Source organism: Bidens hawaiensis, unplaced genomic scaffold (genome assembly GCF_021521415.1).
Source record: "Bidens hawaiensis isolate Kalapana, Puna unplaced genomic scaffold, B.hawaiensis_p1.1 tig00013810_1, whole genome shotgun sequence".
Classification (NCBI taxonomy): Eukaryota; Viridiplantae; Streptophyta; class Magnoliopsida; order Asterales; family Asteraceae; genus Bidens; species Bidens hawaiensis.
This window is the reverse complement of record NW_027492181.1, coordinates 475,720-494,514: the sequence shown is the minus strand read 5'-3', so window position 1 is coordinate 494,514 and position 18,795 is coordinate 475,720. Positions and strand designations below refer to the sequence as shown.

At 38.0% G+C, this 18,795-nt stretch overlaps 1 protein-coding gene across 1 annotated transcript; it reads right to left on the bottom strand.

Moving 5' to 3' along the window:
• Positions 1–11,029: 11,029 nt before the first annotated feature.
• LOC143545040 (uncharacterized) lies at positions 11,030–17,460 on the bottom strand. Its single transcript, XM_077036995.1, has 5 exons — positions 17,362–17,460; positions 16,196–16,486; positions 15,055–15,304; positions 12,462–12,760; positions 11,030–11,536 (listed from the first exon to the last, which is right to left on the bottom strand). The coding sequence occupies exons 2-5, from the start codon at positions 16,461–16,463 to the stop codon at positions 11,190–11,192; spliced, it is 1,164 nt and encodes a 387-aa protein (XP_076893110.1). The 5' UTR covers positions 16,464–16,486; positions 17,362–17,460; the 3' UTR covers positions 11,030–11,189.
• Positions 17,461–18,795: the final 1,335 nt, after the last annotated feature.

The window sequence follows — 18,795 nt, the reverse complement described above, 5'->3', positions numbered from 1 at the left end:
ATATACGTATATAAAATTGCATAGTGTATATTTTTGCTAAAATGATCTTATCGTGTAGTAAATATATACCCAATTGTCAGTCATAAATGGGATATGAGAATTAATAGAAGGAATGGAGATGATGATTGAGATCATACCAAGTAACAAAAGGATTTGGTATAGCTTTTATTTGAACAAGGTGAAAGATATATGGTATGTGTTATCAAATAGAACAAAGATAAAAGTGAATACGACTAAGTTTAAACAAGAAACTTATTAAAACTACGTGGTTTTGATATAAATTATCTCTGAATCTTATTTCCTTTCAAAAATAAAAAGTAAAGGATATCTTTTTTCCAGTTTTGTATTTGTTCTTCATCGCCGTGCACATCGATAACACCTCATGTTGTCAAACCAAACTTTGAGTTAGGTTACAAACACAACAAAAAAAAATTGTAAGTTGTAACAAGATTTAAAATTTGTATCATTTATGTTTCAATTTGTTGAGAAACGTGCACCCGCCAAACGAAATTTGCTTGGGAAACATGACCAAATTGTATTTAAAAGATAAACTGGCAAAACTTGTCTTTGTCTTTTATGTTTACATGATTTTTCAGTGGGTGTCCTTTACAAAGATAAATGTCAGTAGACATATTTTACATTTAAAATTTTATCACGTTATGTCCTTTGATCCTAACCCTGTTAAATTTTTTCATTAAATATGATCATGTGCAATGCACATGAGGGTATTTTTGTAACCTTACACGTTATTTAATAATTAAAACAAAAGAATATTTAGATTTACATGAGGGTCAACATGGGTTTGACTAACGGTAGGGGCAGATTGAGCCCGCCAGAAAAAGAGAATGGTACAACATGCGCAGTTTAAAATGCAGTGGTTAATTGTGCGCCCGCCGATATTACACAGGGAGACAAATCATAATTTTCTCGGGAAAATTTATGGAATGGGCTGGGAATGCTTTTACACATAAAAATCTACGAGAGTCAATGAATTCCATCATGCAGGTGCAATGTACGTGCCTAACAAAATAAACATATACCACACTTCCTAAACCCAATCAACTATAATATACATTTCACAGCATACACGAACCCAAATAAAGCAAACCAAGAGACAAAGACACGAGAACAACTTTCGAAAGAGACTCACACTACCACGGACAAAGAAATGAAGCAAATGGAAAGTATACCATGATAGCACATTAATAATACACCGAATAATAATTTCATATATCACATACCAAACACACGCCAAAAGACACCCCCACACCCATGACGGTATTCTTCATACACCAATTAACACATATCGAGTGAATAGAAATAACCGGCCAATTTAATGAATCCACCCAATGAGCCCAATCCCCACCTCCAATTAGCAATCTAGTCTACCACGTATGTTAGATAAAAAAAATATCTTCACTTTTTACATGATATGTTAATGAGTTTGGCCCTATATACCTAGACTTGCCACGACCACCAAACTGATTTTGTAATGCCGCAAGATATTAGTAAATGGCTGGTCATTTCCTTGTTGGCCCCACAGGCCACAACTCAGACAACAACAATTTGAGAGGGAATCTCCCCTTAACGATAATGCATCAGAAGTTGCAATTCTTTCCATTGATGTCGTCTAAACGAGAACATGTTATTGTTAATAGTTATTCTACCTAAATATTGTTTCCACTACATTCAGCTGAATATTTCTTCTCAAGTCTTATGCTCTTCCACTACATTTTAGCTGAATATTTCTTCTCAACTCTTCGTAGTTTTTTGTATTTCTTCTCAGCTTTTCTCTTAGGCTTTGCTAAGAGAAAACATTCACTGGTAGATTTTTGTGTACATGTCTTAAAAAATTGCCTTACGCGGGCCCAGGTTTTCGAAGTTGCATTCGTGTCCGCGGAACGCGAGGGCACACGGGCACGCAAGAGTTCGAAGAATTTCTAGTCTATAAACCCAATTTTGAACCCCCTTCCCTACGCGCAGGTAGGGCTTGTGGTAAAACACAACATAAAGCTTCAATTCAGTAGTAAATGTTATACCTTATAAATAACTCTTCATTTTGTTCCAACCCAACGTGGGACAAACTTTCACCACTTTGCTATTTAAGACATCCATTCACACTATTACACTCAAAACTTCCAAACACTTTTTGTTTGTTTAATAGGTTGAATTCATTTCTATAGGATCCCACACCAAGTGAAGAGTTTCCATCTTTGAAATAGGTTGAATTCATTTCTATAGGATCCCACACCAAGTGAAGAGTTTCCATCTTTGATTTGATGTCATCTTAAAGTCAAATTCTTAAACCACCATATTATAACAAGCCAATTTAAACTTGTTTAGATACTTAAATACTCCAACATCCAAAGATGCGACAAGTAGGTTCCAACTTTCAAATCGACAAAGTTACACATTAATAACTGTTGGATTTTATGGACGTTTCGGGTCAAGTTAACGTGACCGACCCGAACGTGACCCGGAGAGTTACACCGGGGGTAACGAGAGATGGGCTTAATTAAATGTTAATTAGGCCCGACACAATTAATTAGATGGACAAGATGATGGTCAAGGCTTGGTTTTGTTAATTGGGCTCAAGCCCAATTGGTTTAACATGCTTAAACCCTACAAATATTACTATATATAGAATATGATATTAATATTTTAAAGATATACTTAACAAAAGCCTAAACCCTAGCTGCTATCTTAAAACCGGCGCCGTTTTCCGGCAGCCGCTTTTCCGGCGATACATTCCGGCCACCGGAATCTCAACCTCATCATCTTCTCCGGCCGTTTACTTGCAAACCACCACCACAATCCCTTATCAAGCTTCTGGTGTTGTTCTTTGCTCGTCTCCGGCCGCCTATAGCCCTACTCCGGCCACCACGTTTTTCCGGCGAGCTATTTTAGGTCGCCGGAATACCGTCTCAGCCAACCTACACCAAACACAGTCACCAAGTTTCATTCTCTGGTCATTGCAATCATCACCGCACCCCAATAAACCCTCGACGTCCATTAAACACTGATCCGCGCTTTTCCGGTGAGCTGTTATCTTTCCGGCAAGCTCGGTTTTCCGACGAGGGTTAGTCGGGTGAGTTGCCGCTGTTGTTTGCTGCTGTCCGTTGTTGTTGGAGCTGCTGTCCGCTATCGTCTACTCTAGTTCCGACGAGTCGCCGCCGTCTGCGGCCGCCCTCCGCCGCCGTCTGCCGCCGGAGCTGCTGTCGGGTCTCTTTTGTGTCCAGATCTAGCCTTCTTGTTAACTCCTCGGTGTCTTCCCGGTTCTTGTTAACCGAGGTATATCGAATACCCAACTATGGTTGATTATTTATTTGTTATTCGTACTCGTATTGTTGTAATCGGATCCGGGTTCGGGTTTCCGTTTTTTTTGGTTCGTTTTAACTCGTTAATATCCGCTGCGTTTTGTTGTTCGTTTACATACATATATTAATATTGATTAATATTTATCGAAACGAAACTTATAACTAAAACGGGTTCCATTTTGTTTATCCGTTTTCGTTCTCGAACCACCGTTGAAACCCAACAGTGGTATCAAAGCCGCGGTTACAACGTACGAGTCGATACCGGTTCGTTTAAAACCGGATCTACATCTTAAACTTTAAATCGTTTAAAGTTTATAGATCTAGAATTATTTTCGGGTGATTTTGGATTGGTCAAAATTTTGTTTATTTTATTTGACCAAATCAAAACGACCCGAAATTCGTTTATTGTGAATATGTAAATCCGGCCCCGACCTATGTGATTGATTGGTTGTGTTTGGTGTTTGAGCTTGTTTTGGCCATACGGTTGGTTCAAAAGTTGTAAAAAGGTTATTATTTAATTTTCGGTTTTCTTTTGGCCATAAAGATGGTTCAAATTTGTAATAGGACATATTAATGTTAGTCTATAAATTTGTAATTAAGAAGACGCGAAGATAACCGAGGACGAGCTCAAGGATTTCTTGGAGTTAGTGGGAGTTCGGGCAAGATGACGGGATGCACGAAGAAGTCCATCCTTGTGGTTGTTTTGTGTTGTGAACCCCTTGACCCGATCGGTCTCCCTAATTGGCTCTAGCGAGACCGATCACCTTTTGGCCATAAGGATTTACATATTTTTATTATTTGCTATTGTGATTGCTTGGATTGATTATAATAGGATTATAATATCACCGATCTAATACCAAATAAATTTGAAAAATAAACATTTTATTAACCTATTATGTTTTGCAAATTAAAATCGTTTTAATTTCCAAAACTAATAACTTAATAGATTTTCTATTAACTTAAAATTGGTTTGTCATATCGCGACAAACTTAGTTTTTAATAGGTTATCTAAAACTAAGTGTCCTGAGAGATGAAAGGGTTCATCTATTCGTCCCGATAATAAATACAGTAAAATTTGACTTTTACTCTATTTGGTAAATTTTAAAATTAATCCCAATTTAAAACCAATAGTTTATGCCAATCCTACTACAAGTCACACTTGAGGCATACTGCGAAATTTCGAGTGTTTGGAGCTACAACACCGCACTTGTTTTCTAGCCTATCCCATCAAGGTGAAAGCGCTTCGTTGACACATCCGGCCCTTTCACACGTCACGGTACTAGGACAACTATTATTTTACTCTCCTGTTACGTGCTAAAGCTGTCTGGAGACTTAAAATGGGCAAAGATGAGGCTAAACGTATCTATACAGACAATCGTTGTCTCTATAGGCCTCATAACCGAGAGTTGTGCTCTATTCACAATTGGCAATCGTTGTCAGTCTGCCTAACCACTTATTAATGTTGTGTGCTACAACTGCCTTTAATAACTAGAAGCCAGATTCTCATACTCCTAATTAATTAATGTTATTGGGTCATTAATAATAGGACTACAACATCGAAAATACTAATTTAATTTACTTTTGCTTAATTAATCAGATGTCGTCAAACGAAATTTCACCCTACGCCCTTAAGACTATCCTTGAGAAGGATAAACTGAATGGTACCAACTTCATCGAATGGCACGCAACTTAAGACTTGTTCTCACCATGGCAAAGCGCCAGTATGTTCTCGATGGACCTGTTCCAACTGAGCCTGAAAACAACACAGCCACTGCACGAAAAGTTCTTGACAAGCATAAGGATGACTCGGCTGAGGTCTCCTGTATTATGCTAGCCACCATGACTTCTGAGCTTGCTAAAGGCTTGGAAGACTTTGGTGCCTATGAGATGCTTGAGCAACTCAAGGGCATGTTCCAGAAACAAGCCCGTCAAGAACGTTTCGACACCATGAAACAACTCATCAGTTGCAAGATGGCAGAGGGGTCTCCCGTCAGTGCTCATGTTCTAAAGATGAAGGGGCACATCGATCAGCTCAAGAAACTTGATTATCCCATGCCCGATGAGATGGCATCGGATTTCATTCTCAACTCTCTCCCCAACTCATACGACCAGTTCGTAATGAATTTCAACATGAATGGTTGGGTGAAGACAGTGCCGGAGCTTCATAACATGCTCAAGACGGCTGAGATGAACATTCCTTCTAGGACCAATCAAGTTTTGATGATTCGATCTGCTGGTGTCAAGAAGCCAAAACCAAAGAATCGGGGTTTTAAGGGGAAAGGCAAGAAAAAAGTTACTGTTGCTGCTCATGTTGCCACCAACACTAATAAGGTGGTTGCAAAGAAAAAGCCGCCGCCCTTTGAGGAGCGCAAGTGCTTCAAATGCAACCAAATGGGGCACTGGATGAGAAACTGCCCCGAGCACCTTGCTGAGATCAGAAAGAAGAGAGCCAATGGTGAAGGCTCTTCTGGAGGTATTTCCATATACGTTATTGAACTTTTCACTGTCTCTAGCAACACATGGGTATTTGATACCGGATGTGGTTACCACATCGTTAATGTCTTGCAGGAGCCTGAGAAGTGGAGGAAACTGAATAAAGGCAGCATGGAACTCATCGTTGGAGATGGGAAGAGAGTACCAGTTCTGGCAACTGGAGTATTTCATTTTACTTGTCCATCTGGCCTAGTTTTTCCTTTAAATAATTGTTTGTATGCTCCTGGCTTGACCAGAAACATCATTTCAGTTTCGTTGTTATTTGAGCAAGGATTTAAGTATGTTCTTAATGGCATGGCTATTTCTGCTTACTTAAATGATATCTTTTATTTTGAGGCTAAACCTCGAAATGGTATTTATGAGATTGATGTTCAACCTGACAATAACGTATATCATCTTTCAAAACGTATCAAGACTAGTGTCAATGATACTTTTCTATGGCATTGCCGACTTGGCCACATAAGCAAGGCAAGAGTTAAAAGGCTCCAATCCGAAGGTATTCTTGAATACACAGGACCAGACTCTTTTAACACTTGTGAATCTTGCTTAGCTGGCAAACTCGCCAAAGACTCCTTCACTAATAAAAGTGAACGAGCAAGTGATCTGTTAGGACTCATACATACTGATGTATGTGGACCTTTCAGAACCCTGACTAGAAACCATGAAAGATACTTCGTTTCTTTTATCGACGATTATAGTCGATACGCTTATGTGTATCTTATGAAACACAAGCACGAAACTTTTGAAAAGTTCAAAGAGTTTCAGAGCGAAGTGGAAAAACAACTTGATAAAACCATTAAGATACTTCGATCAGATCGAGGTGGAGAGTATCTCAGCACATAGTTCATCACTCATCTAAAAGAGCATGGAATTGTTTCACAGCTCACTCCACCTGGCACACCCCAACTTAATGGCATGAGCGAGAGGAGAAATCGAACTTTGCTAAACATGGTTCGATCGATGATGTGTAGAACTAACTTGCCTCACTCCTTTTGGGGTTACGCCCTTATGACCGCCGCCCGCATTGTCAATCTAGCTCCAACTAAGAAGATAGACAAAACACCACATGAGATATGGCATAAGGGAAAGAAACCCAAATTGTCTTATCTTAGAGTATGGGGATGTGATGCTTATATCACAAGTGAGTCCGATGACAAGCTTGATCCCCGCGGCGAAAAGGTTATTTTCGTCGAATACTATTACAAGAGCGGTTATTACTTCTTTCATCCTGATACAAATGCGATTTCTGTCAGGAGGAAAGGCTACTTCCTTGAAGAAGAATTTCTTAGTCAAGGAACTAGAAGTGACATTGTTGATCTTGAAGAAATTCAAGAACCACAATCAACCGCTGAGGTAGTTGGAGAGTCTGATCAACAGGTTGCTGTTGCTGATACATCAGACGTGAACACAAGCGTTCGCAGAAGTAGTAGAACTCCCGTACCAAATTCTAGATACTTATGTCATCTAGATGGTGCCGAATTCTTATTAGTAGCCGAGTCTGGGGACGAGCCTACTAACTACAAGTCTGCTATCTTGGATCCGGAATCCAAGAAATGGCAAGATGCCATGAATGCTGAGATGCAGTCCATGCATGATAACCAAGTTTGGAACTTGGTTGAGCTACCCCCCGATTGTCGGGCAGTAGGGAGCAAATGGATTTTCAAGAAGAAAACCGACATGCATGGAAATGTGCAAACCTACAAAGCACGGCTAGTCGCGAAAGGTTTCACTCAAACTCAAGGTGTTGACTATGATGAAACTTTTTCGCCCGTTGCTATGACTAAGTCAATTAGGATATTGCTTGCCATTGCTGCATACTATGATTATGAGATATGGCAAATGGATGTCAAAACCGCTTTCCTTAATGGACATCTTTCTGAAGATGTCTATATGGTTCAGCCTGAAGGTTTTGTCGATCCAAAATATCCTAATAAGGTTTGCAAATTGAACAAGTCCATTTATGGACTTAAGCAGGCATCTCGAAGCTGGAATCTTCACTTTGACGAGAAAATCAAAGAGTTTGGTTTTGTCAAAAACGAAGATGAACCTTGTGTTTACAGAAAGGCTAGTGGGAGCACTATATCATTCCTCATCATGTATGTGGATGATATACTGATCATTGGAAATGACATTCCTATGCTTAAACAAGTTAAGCTATGGTTGGAATCTTGTTTTGCAATGAAAGACCTTGGAGAAGCCGCTTATATTCTGGGAATAAAGATCTATAGAGATAGATCTAAGCGGATTCTAGGGCTTAGTCAAAGTACTTACATAGACAAAGTAATGGCACGCTTCTCAATGGAAAACTCCAATAAAGGAGCTGTTCCAATGACTAAGGGAACCATGTTGAGCAAATCGCAATCTCCGGCAACGGACATTGAATCTAAACGTATGCAAGCAATTCCATATGCTTCTGCGGTTGGCTCTATCATGTATGCTATGTTATGTACTAGACCTGACGTCTCGTATGCCTTGAGCATGACCAGTCGTTTTCAACAGAGTCCTGGCATTGCCCATTGGACTGCTGTGAAGAACATACTAAGGTACTTGAATAGGACCAAAGACATGTTCTTGGTGTTTGGGGGAGTGGAAGAGGAGCTCACTGTAAAGTGTTACACTGATGCTAGCTTCCAGACTAACCGAGATGATTCTCGCTCACAGTCGGGTTTCGTTTTCACTCTCAATGGAGGAGCTATTTATTGGAAGAGCTCCAAGCAGAGTGTAGTAGCGGATTCTACCACCGAATCCGAATATATAGCCGCATCTGATGCTGCTAAGGAGGTTGCTTGGATGAAGAAGTTCATCACCGATCTCGATGTGGTTCCGAGTATTCACAAACCAATCGAGATATTATGTGATAACACAGGTGCTATTGCTCAAGCCAAAGAGCCAAGGTCTCATCACAGAACCAAGCACATTCTAAGGAAGTTCCATCTTATTCGGGAAATATTGGAACGAGGTGACATCGTGATAAGCAAAGTAGACACATATCAAAATCTAGCCGACCCGTTCACTAAGCCAATGACTCAGGACAAGCATGATCTGCATAGAGATGCTATCGGGCTTAGACTTGCTAGTGATTTATTTTGATTTAGTATTTGGATGTATGAACGTTTTATCAGTTGTACTTTTCTGTTCACTTTTGATTTAATGGTTAAACGCAAACGTTGAATGATACAACTGTATTCATTTTAATACGTTTAATCCATGAATATTGTATTCTAAATTATCCGTAGTCGGTCATACTCGTGGGAGCGATTCTGAATTAAGACTATTCTGACTTTGGACTCAAGTAGTTGACTTCCAAACTCACAGACCTCATTATGAATGACGTTGGATGTAACTCGCATCAAATCATCTTCATGGATCTTAATCATAAGATGTTTTGATAATAGTATGCTCATTTAGTATCCTTAGACCTGAGATACATATTAGAACTTTCGTTTACCGAGGAATACTCTTTGATCATGTCAACCGCTGTTGCGTAACTGCCAGCCATAAAGGCATTGATTGGGAATGTTCTGGAGTTCAGTGGGAGTTATATGTAGTCAAGATGGGATTCTGCACTCTTACATTTAAATGTAACAGTTAGACATATTGGCGCCCTCGTTGATTCAAACTGGTAAAGTGTGAGGCCTCACCCAAACTAACTGTGTGTTTGATTGGACCACTTTGACTCTATATCGAGAATTACAATAATTGAACACTATATGAGATTGATTTGATCCATGTCTCATTGTTCAATTAATGTCTTATGCAGAAAGGATAGATGACAACGATTACTATAAATACATTATCTTGCAATAAGGTATTCCAAGATACTTTGGTTATGGATTTAAAATGTCATATTCGGTTGGAGACATCTATGTGTAGCTAGAACGCCTCTAGCTGTCAGCGTTGTGATACTTGACCCAAATACGTCCAAGTGGGAGACTGTTGGATTTTATGGAGGTTTCGGGTCAAGTCAACGTGACCGACCCGAACGTGACCCGGAGAGTTACACCGGGGGTAACGAGAGATGGGCTTAATTAAATGTTAATTAGGCCCGACATAATTAATTAGATGGACTCAAGGCTTGGTTTTGTTAATTGGGCTCAAGCCCAATTGGTTTAACATGCTTAAACCCTACAAATATTACTATATATAGAATATGATATTAATATTTTAAAGATATACTTAACAAAAGCCTAAACCCTAGCTGCTACCTTAAAACCGGCGCCGTTTTCCGGCAGCCGCTTTTCCGGCGATACATTCCGACCACCGGAATCTCAACCTCATCATCTTCTCCGGCCGTTTACTTGCAAACCACCACCACAATCCCTTATCAAGCTTCTGGTGTTGTTCTTTGCTCGTCTCCGGCCGCCTATAGCCCTACTCCGGCCACCACGTTTTTCCGGCGAGCTATTTTAGGCCGCCGGAATACCGTCTCAGCCAACCTACACCAAACACAGTCACCAAGTTTCATTCTCTGGTAATTGCAGTCATCACCGCACCCCAATAAACCCTCGACGTCCATTAAACACTGATCCGCGCTTTTCCGGTGAGCTGTTATCTTTCCGGCAAGCTCGGTTTTCCGACGAGGGTTAGTCGGGTGAGTTGCCGCTGTTGTTTGCTGCTGTCCGTTGTTGTTGGAGCTGCTGTCCGCTGTCGTCTACTCTAGTTCCGACGAGTCGCCGCCGTCTGCCGCCGCCCTCCGCCGCCGTCTGCCGCCGGAGCTGCTGTCGGGTCTCTTTTGTGTCCAGATCTAGCCTTCTTGTTAACTCCTCGGTGTCTTCCCGGTTCTTGTTAACCGAGGTATATCGAATACCCAACTATGGTTGATTATTTATTTGTTATTGTACTCGTATTGTTGTAATCGGATCCGGGTTCGGGTTTCCGTTTTTTTTGGTTCGTTTTAACTCGTTAATATCCGCTGCGTTTTGTTGTTCGTTTACATACATATATTAATATTGATTAATATTTATCGAAACGAAACTTATAACTAAAACGGGTTCCATTTTGTTTATCCGTTTTCGTTCTCGAACCACCGTTGAAACCCAACAATAACTACTCCCTCCATCCCGGTCAAAGTGTCTTAGTTTGAAAAATAATGCCCTTAAAAGTTGGGTCCATAAATATTGTTTATTAATGTTAGTTATGTCCCTTGCCCTTGAAAATTGGCCAATAAATTTTGAAAGTGGATATTTGTAATAAGACAAATAAAAAAAGAAATATGGATATTTTTAATGAGACAGAGAGAGTATTTATTATCATCATATCCATCAAGCCAGAACAACCCGTAAACTACAATCCAAACTATAGCCGAGAATTGAAGCTCGGATATTAGCAAGGTTAAAACATAACATAACATGACTATAATTAACATATCAACATTAGTAATTACTTCCATTTCTTAAACTTTCCCTTACCCTTGTGCATTCCAAACTTCCCATGCTTACCAGCCTTGAACTTGCCACCGCCATGCCTACCATATTTTCCACCACTATAATGCCCATAGCCGCCGCCGACATGGCCTCCGCCAAACTTACCACCACTGTGATGTCCATAGCCGCCATGGCCTCCACCATACTTGCCACCACTGTAATGTCCATAGCCTCCGTGGCCTCCACCATACTTACCACCACCGTAATGTCCATAACCTCCATGGCCTACACCATACTTTCCCAGTTTGTGGGCCCCATACGCGACTGCAGCTGCGGTTGCACCTCCAGCTAGTAAACCATATCCTGATGAAACATATGAATGTTGGGTGATGATCACCAAGTTGAAAAGATTAAAAACAAAATACATGCATCTTTCACCATCTAAAGCACCATAACTACTTTAATTATAGACCAAGGCTTTCCAAAATGAAAAAGTTGGCTTTAGATATACTTTTTGAAATAATAATAATAATAATAATAATAATAATAATAATAATAATAATAATAATAAGATTTGTAATCTAATTATTCTTTTCAACAATAGGATAAAGTTAGGTGTTGATATGCAATCATCAAAGGAGTATTTGTTCTAAATATTTTCTTTTTATTTAACAGCAGAATAAATAAATAAATAAATAATAGAGAAAATCGGAAAAAATGTCCATTTTGACTGTAGATATTAACAAAATAAGCTCGACTCTTTAAAACTATCAAATTAAAATAGGTGTTTTCTATTTTTAGTTTTCATTAATTACAACCATTCACGGGTGGACACATGTCGCCAAAGCATCCGATCTGACGCATCAGATTTCAATCTGATGCGCCAAAAGACACTTGCCGCGCTCTCATTAATTTGTAACTTTAAAAACTAAAGGTTGTATTGTCAATTTTATCGTTCAAGTGGATATTTTCGTGATTTTCTCTAAATAATATGCGAAGTAACGAGTTTTATCTTCTCATATAACTCAAGAGTATAGAACAAATTGGACTCCTATCTTTTATGGCTCGGTGTTAGGACTTCAACTAGAAAAAAAAGTTTATAGGACTAATTAAATGGTTTATTTTCTGCAAACAATCTTTGATTATACAGCCAACAATCAGCTTTGATTAGTGTTGATCTTCGATCAAGATAACTATTTCTTAAAAAAAAGTTAGAAAATCATATATTTCCAGTAGAGGTTTCATGATATATATAACTTAACAAGTGAATTGTAAAAATGTGAAATACCTCTTGTACCATCTGGATCTGTGTGTCCTATATTCCCTTGGTGTGGGGGATAGCCTTGTTGCGGAGGTTGTCCTTGGGGAGGATACCCCTCTTGTGGTGGGTATCCTTGAGGGGGATACCCGGCTGGTGGGTATCCTTGAGGAGGATACCCAGATGGCGGTCCTTGAGGGGGATATCCGGATGGTGGGTATCCTTGAGGAGGATACCCAGATGGCGGCCCTTGAGGGGGATACGCAGATGGTGGGTATCCCTGAGGAGGATACCCTTCGTGTGGAGGGTGCCATCCACTCATGTTTTTTCTTCAACTTGGTATCACCTGCGGCCACAGTTGACGAGGAAAGATCGCTCCTAATTAAGTAAAGCGACTGGTTAATGAGCTACAAGCTATATGTAATATGCCTACATAAAATGATCATGAATACAAGCATGCATGCATTTATGATAATTGTTTCTTGAGCTACACTAATGTAATTTGTGAATATGTGATAAGACACCTTCATAGAAAATACAGTCACTAAACATATATTAACGTATTCGATCACAGATGTGATGGTAAACGAAACTTCGATTTGCAGAATTAATTCAAAAAAAGAGATATATGGAAATAAGTGGAAAAGTTCTTACCAGATGATTTGGTTTGAAATTAATTTGCAGGGTTTGAAGTTGAAATTGTGCAAAGGCAGGCCTATATGAGAGATATAAGATAAGAAGAATAATAAACAAGTTAAGAACAAAAGATATAAAAAAGAAAAAAAAATACTATGCACCTTTCACCATTTAAATTTAAAAACACGCATGAAAGTTTAATTATTGAGCATTTCCAAAAAAGTTTGCTTTGTATATTCTTTTCACAAAAAGAAAAAAGAAGATAAAAGTTAACAACAACTCTTATCCTATCTTTGCTTTACTCTTAGTTTTTTTAATCCATTCAGTTTTGGGACTACTCAAAACACACTTTGTTCTTGTTTTATGTCTATGTTTTATTGGGTAAATACTTTGTGTTTGCAATTTGTTTAAACTTATGTTTTGGGTTTGTTATAACCAAAGACCACAACCATGTCTAGTTCGTTTAGACGTGATCGAGATTAATGAGTGAGGAAGTTGCAAACGACGTGGTCAATTATCATTCCTATCGTCGCACCCTTCACCAACAAACACACGTACTGATTCCTATTCTTTGTTAGGGTGATTTAGAGTTGAACAAGAATTGGTGAAGCTTTTGTGTTTATTTACATTCATCTATGTTCTTGGAGATACTACTGATCAATATTTGTGGCAACTAAGTTATCTCATTGATTTGTATTCAGGAAGACTTTTTTAGAAAGAGTCGTGAACGTAACCGTGTCTTTTATGGTTTGGTGACAGGATTTTGACTTTGAAAGAAGTTGAGAGAACAAATCTGTTTATAAATCCAACCATTGTGGACCCAAGATTTTTTATACCGAGTAGGGCCACGTCCAATTTTTTTATTTTTTTTTTTGAGACGGATCACATAAATAATGATAGCTTATAAACTCAATCTATCAACAAGAACTTTACTCAGCGGTTAGCAACTTTTTATAGATAGTTACTTAGTTTTGTATCCATCAATTCCAAGGGTCTTAAGACTCAACAAATAATCAGCAATAAAATCTAAAATTAAACAAACAAAAAGTGTGTAACAAAATAATAAATATATAACCCTATAAAATTAAGTTAGAACTTTTAAAGGTGAATTATGTGACATCCTTTAGATAAACAATATTAAAGGTTTGGTGTCATGGAATGGGTTGTATGGAGACATGCATATTTCAAGAGATGGGCAGATGGCCGACAAGTCTCCTGTACCAACCACACCTCAAATCATTTCAGTATTCAAAGGCAATGGTCATTGATATGAAATATTTATTAACTTTTTTTTAAACTTGTATTTGGATTACTGATGGGTCATTAGCCCACTAGCCCACCGATCGTCTTAATTCCATACTCACCAGGATCACTGATGGAGTGATGGGTCACTGACCACCCGATCATCTTCATTTCATCCTCAACAAGACATGTCTTTTTATCTGCAGTGGCACTTCCAGTGAGTGGCATTTCTTCATTGTAGTTGCAACTATACTGGTGTTTCGCGACCCATTGCAATATTGCTCATCAACATGGCTTGTATCTTCAAGTCACTCTCTCTACGAGTCTCCATCTACGCGACTACGCCCATTGTCAAACCACACGCTTAACATGGTTAGTTGGCCTGTACCCATCACTTCACTTTTGGCTTTTCGTCAAGGTAAGTGTTGATACATTCATTCTCTATATCTACAGTTTGAAGCTAAACACTATAGTAAATACATGTCGTGTGAAACATATGGATGTCTACATGAGCATATGCTAACAACTATCCGTACGCACAATCGGCTCATGTGTTTATCATGCAAATCAACAAAATTATACATAAACCATGTTTTATTATCATAATATCTTAAACCAGAACCATAATAATCCGCCAAGAACGAACAATCCAGAAATTACAATCCTAACTATATCCGACAAACTCGGATTTTACATAAGTTAAAACATACCATAAAAGTATAACATATACATCATCAACATTTACTTCCATTTCTTGAACATCTTTCCCTTACCCTTGTGCTTCCCAAACTTCCCATGCTTCCCAAACTTACCTTTCCCATGCTTACCGCCCTTGAACTTGCCGCCATGCTTACCATGCATGCCACTAACAAACTGTCCCATACCCGGTCCATGGCCTCCATGCCCCCCATGCGATGATGTCATCTGGTGGACCCCGTACGCAGCGGCAGCCGCCGCTGCACCTCCAGCCAGCATGGCTCCCATACCCCCATGTCCTAATCAAATTATCAATGTTAGATTATTATTATTTATTATTTTTATAATGATAAGGATGATGACCGGGTTGAAAAGATCATAGTAAAAGATTGAAAAGAGCATAAATTTCCCCAACAAAGTTTGCTTTAATCTAATCTAATCTAATCATAGTAATCAAATCATTTCATTTCAACTATTGGATAAAGTTATCTCATATTGTATTTGATCAAAGAATTATTTATCTTACCATCTAAAGCAGCATAAATACTTCGAATGTAGACCAAGGCTTTCCCAGAAAAAAGTTTGCTTTTCCTATTTTTTACAACCTTTTTTGCAAAATGTAATCTAATCGTTTCATTTCAACAGTTGAATAAAGTTATCTTGTTGATATGATATTTAATCAAAGGAATATTTGTTCGAAATAATTCCTTCTAAATTAACAGCAGAATAAATAATATGGGTGGAACCGCTTTACTTAACAGCGCGCATGGGTCATTTTGGGCTCAAACGATCAAAATCGAAATTTCGGTTTCTAAGATTATGAAACCTGTTCAGTTTTTTATTGGCCATTTGAGCTTAAAAACTTAGTGTCAAAAAAACAAATGGACCAAAAATGATGAATTTGGGCTTAAATTTTTTTGTTAGTTAAATTATTATAAATTACTTAAAACTGAATATAAAAAATGAAAATCAATAAGTTCAGTTTTGGTATTTTCAGTATGTTTTCCAAGGGAAGCCTTTATTATACTGCAAACAACCAACTTCAATTAATTCTTTAGGTTCAAGACATCTATTTCTTCTAAAACGAATAACCATCCAATTTCCAATTGAGCTTTCACAATATGCGTACTTAAATGTAATGTGAAAACTTATAAAAATGTGAAATATGAATGTCGATGAGATCAACTTACCTCCTGAACCATGTGAAGTGGCCGGATAGCCACTTGGAGGATACTGATGCCCTTGTTGTGGGGGATACGATTGTTGTGGGGGGTATCCGGGATACCCTTGTTGTGGAGGATACGGTTGTTGTGGGGGGTATCCGGTATACCCTTGTTGTGGAGGATACGGTTGTTGTGGAGGGTATTGTTGATTGTGATGTGCGTATCCAGCAGCAGCCTGTGTTAGATTAGAGAGTAGCCCCTTGTCCTGATCTTTATGAGGCTCGTTTCCACTCATGTTTTTTCGAAAGTTAGAATTACCTGCAACCAAAATTGAAAAGAAAAGATACTAAATTATATGATAATTGTTTTTAAACTACACAAATGTAGTCAGGCAGCTGCTTCACAGAAACTATTGAACTTCAAGAAAACAAGAAAATGGAGTCTGTCCTGCTTAAAGGCGATTGGGTTATAAATGATTCTGCTACCTTTTAAGTTATGGAATAAAATTTGAGTGGTTATCTGTATGAATGTTAGGCATAGTAAAGAAGACAGTGATTCAATTTAGCATCACAAAAGATGTATTAAAATTCAATTTAGGGGTGTGTTTTCTAACTGTACCAGAATACCGAAGCCACCCGAAATACCCGAACCTTAAATGGTTCAGTTATCGGGTCATTCTTTTCTCAACAAAAGCCCCGAACAACCCGAACGCAAAATCAACGGACAGGTAGGACGCCTTACGTGTGTAAAAAGGCACCGAACGCATTACCAGTGTCGACGCCTAACCAGCACCGGGCACGCAATCAATGATATACACTAACAGGCGTTGAACACGTATAGCGTTAACCGACACAGAGCACGAACGTGTTAACCGGCATCGGACGCGTTGACGCAAAAGCGATACAGAATAAAAATGAAAAATATATCATCAAATAAAGATGAAGTGATACAACCCAAAATTAACAACTAGTTATTGTCAACAACAATTAGTAGATGATTATTCATGAACACAACACAATTAATTTAATTTCTCAGCAGTTTCAAATTAAAAATTATTAGGGTTTGTCAGTAACAAAATTGGGGAAGATATTTAGCAACTGTATCAAGATATTCGATGATCACAGGAATATTATTATTAATGAATTCGATCAACAATAATAATTTAAAAACTATGAAGCTAAATCGGTGCTTACCGGTTTGAAGTTGAAATTAGCTTAGCGTAGTCTCCTTCCTTGCGAATGAAGATAAGTATAATAATAAGTTGAAGATATACATATGTATGTATATATATAGTCAGAGAGAGAGAGATATTTATTATTATTATTATTATTAATATTATTATAGAGATGATAGTGGACACGTCTGTTGTGCAGCTACGCGTTTACTTTGATACGTACATTCGCATACACGTTTCTTGAACGTGTATAAGTTTAATACTCGGAGTAATCCAATCCTAAATAAAAAGTGACTCCAAACGACACTGATTGATTGCGTAAAGCATTGTGTAGCCCAAACTCATCATCTTATGATTTAGAAAAACCCAGACGCAAATACCAATTGCAATAAAACTCGGTTATTATCATATTTAAATTTGAGATCTTGCATTTCCCTTTAATAGCGGTTGAACTTAAGCGCATTGACAACAAAAGTAGCTTTTTACTTATTTAATTAAAATTTCTTTTAATTTAAATTTTAAAGTAATTCAACTATATGATAAATTATCTTTTAATTATACTTTGAAATGAAACGATTCAATAAATAATGATGCTTTGGTATTTGTTTTTTAAATAATTACCGTTTTCCTGATATTTTTAGTGAAATTTATGCGATCAAGAACTTAATGATCTCATTTAGTGTATCAACTTAAGAAGTTTGGGTTCTCGTTAGATATTTGATTTTCAGCTTTGGATCTTAAATTTATTATTATGGTATAATGTTGTTTTGATTTTGATTTTGATTTTGATTTTAGTAGAGTGACATGCAAGTCCTCTAGGTTATGGTGTGACCAAAGTACAATTGTTTAAAATGTTCGGAGATAACGATGTTTGAAAACGAAGATATTCACCATAATAGCTATCTTCCTTTCCTTTGTTAGTTAATTTTATCATTAGCAGTGGCTAAGTGAGTTCAATAGTTAATTATAATCCATTAAATTTCGCTTGGTTAGAACTTGAGTTGAATAAAATATGTTTTGCTACTACCTAAGAGGGTACACATCAAATCAATATATATGAAAGTACGTTTTCAAATAAAAAAAAGTTCAAACTTGAGGTTACAACTCAAGATCCGAGCTCGAGCTTCATATATCGATTATCTGAAAATCAAACTCTTTTAAAAACAAGCCCAAATATAAAAAGATGAGCAATATTAATTAAGGGGTGTAAATGCAAATATATAAAAAAACAATCCAACCAACCACATAATAAGAGCAATGGAAATGGGCGTGAAACACCCCCCGTGAGACCTCATTTGGCGCCATGAAGGGCGCGAAATACCCCCCCCCCCTCCGTGAAGGGGGCACGATTCACCCACCGCGAGAAGTTTAACGTTGGTGAAGAGATGCATGTGGGCCCCGTTTGCAATTAAAACGATAATATTTTAAAAAAATAGCTGTTGGCTATTAAATA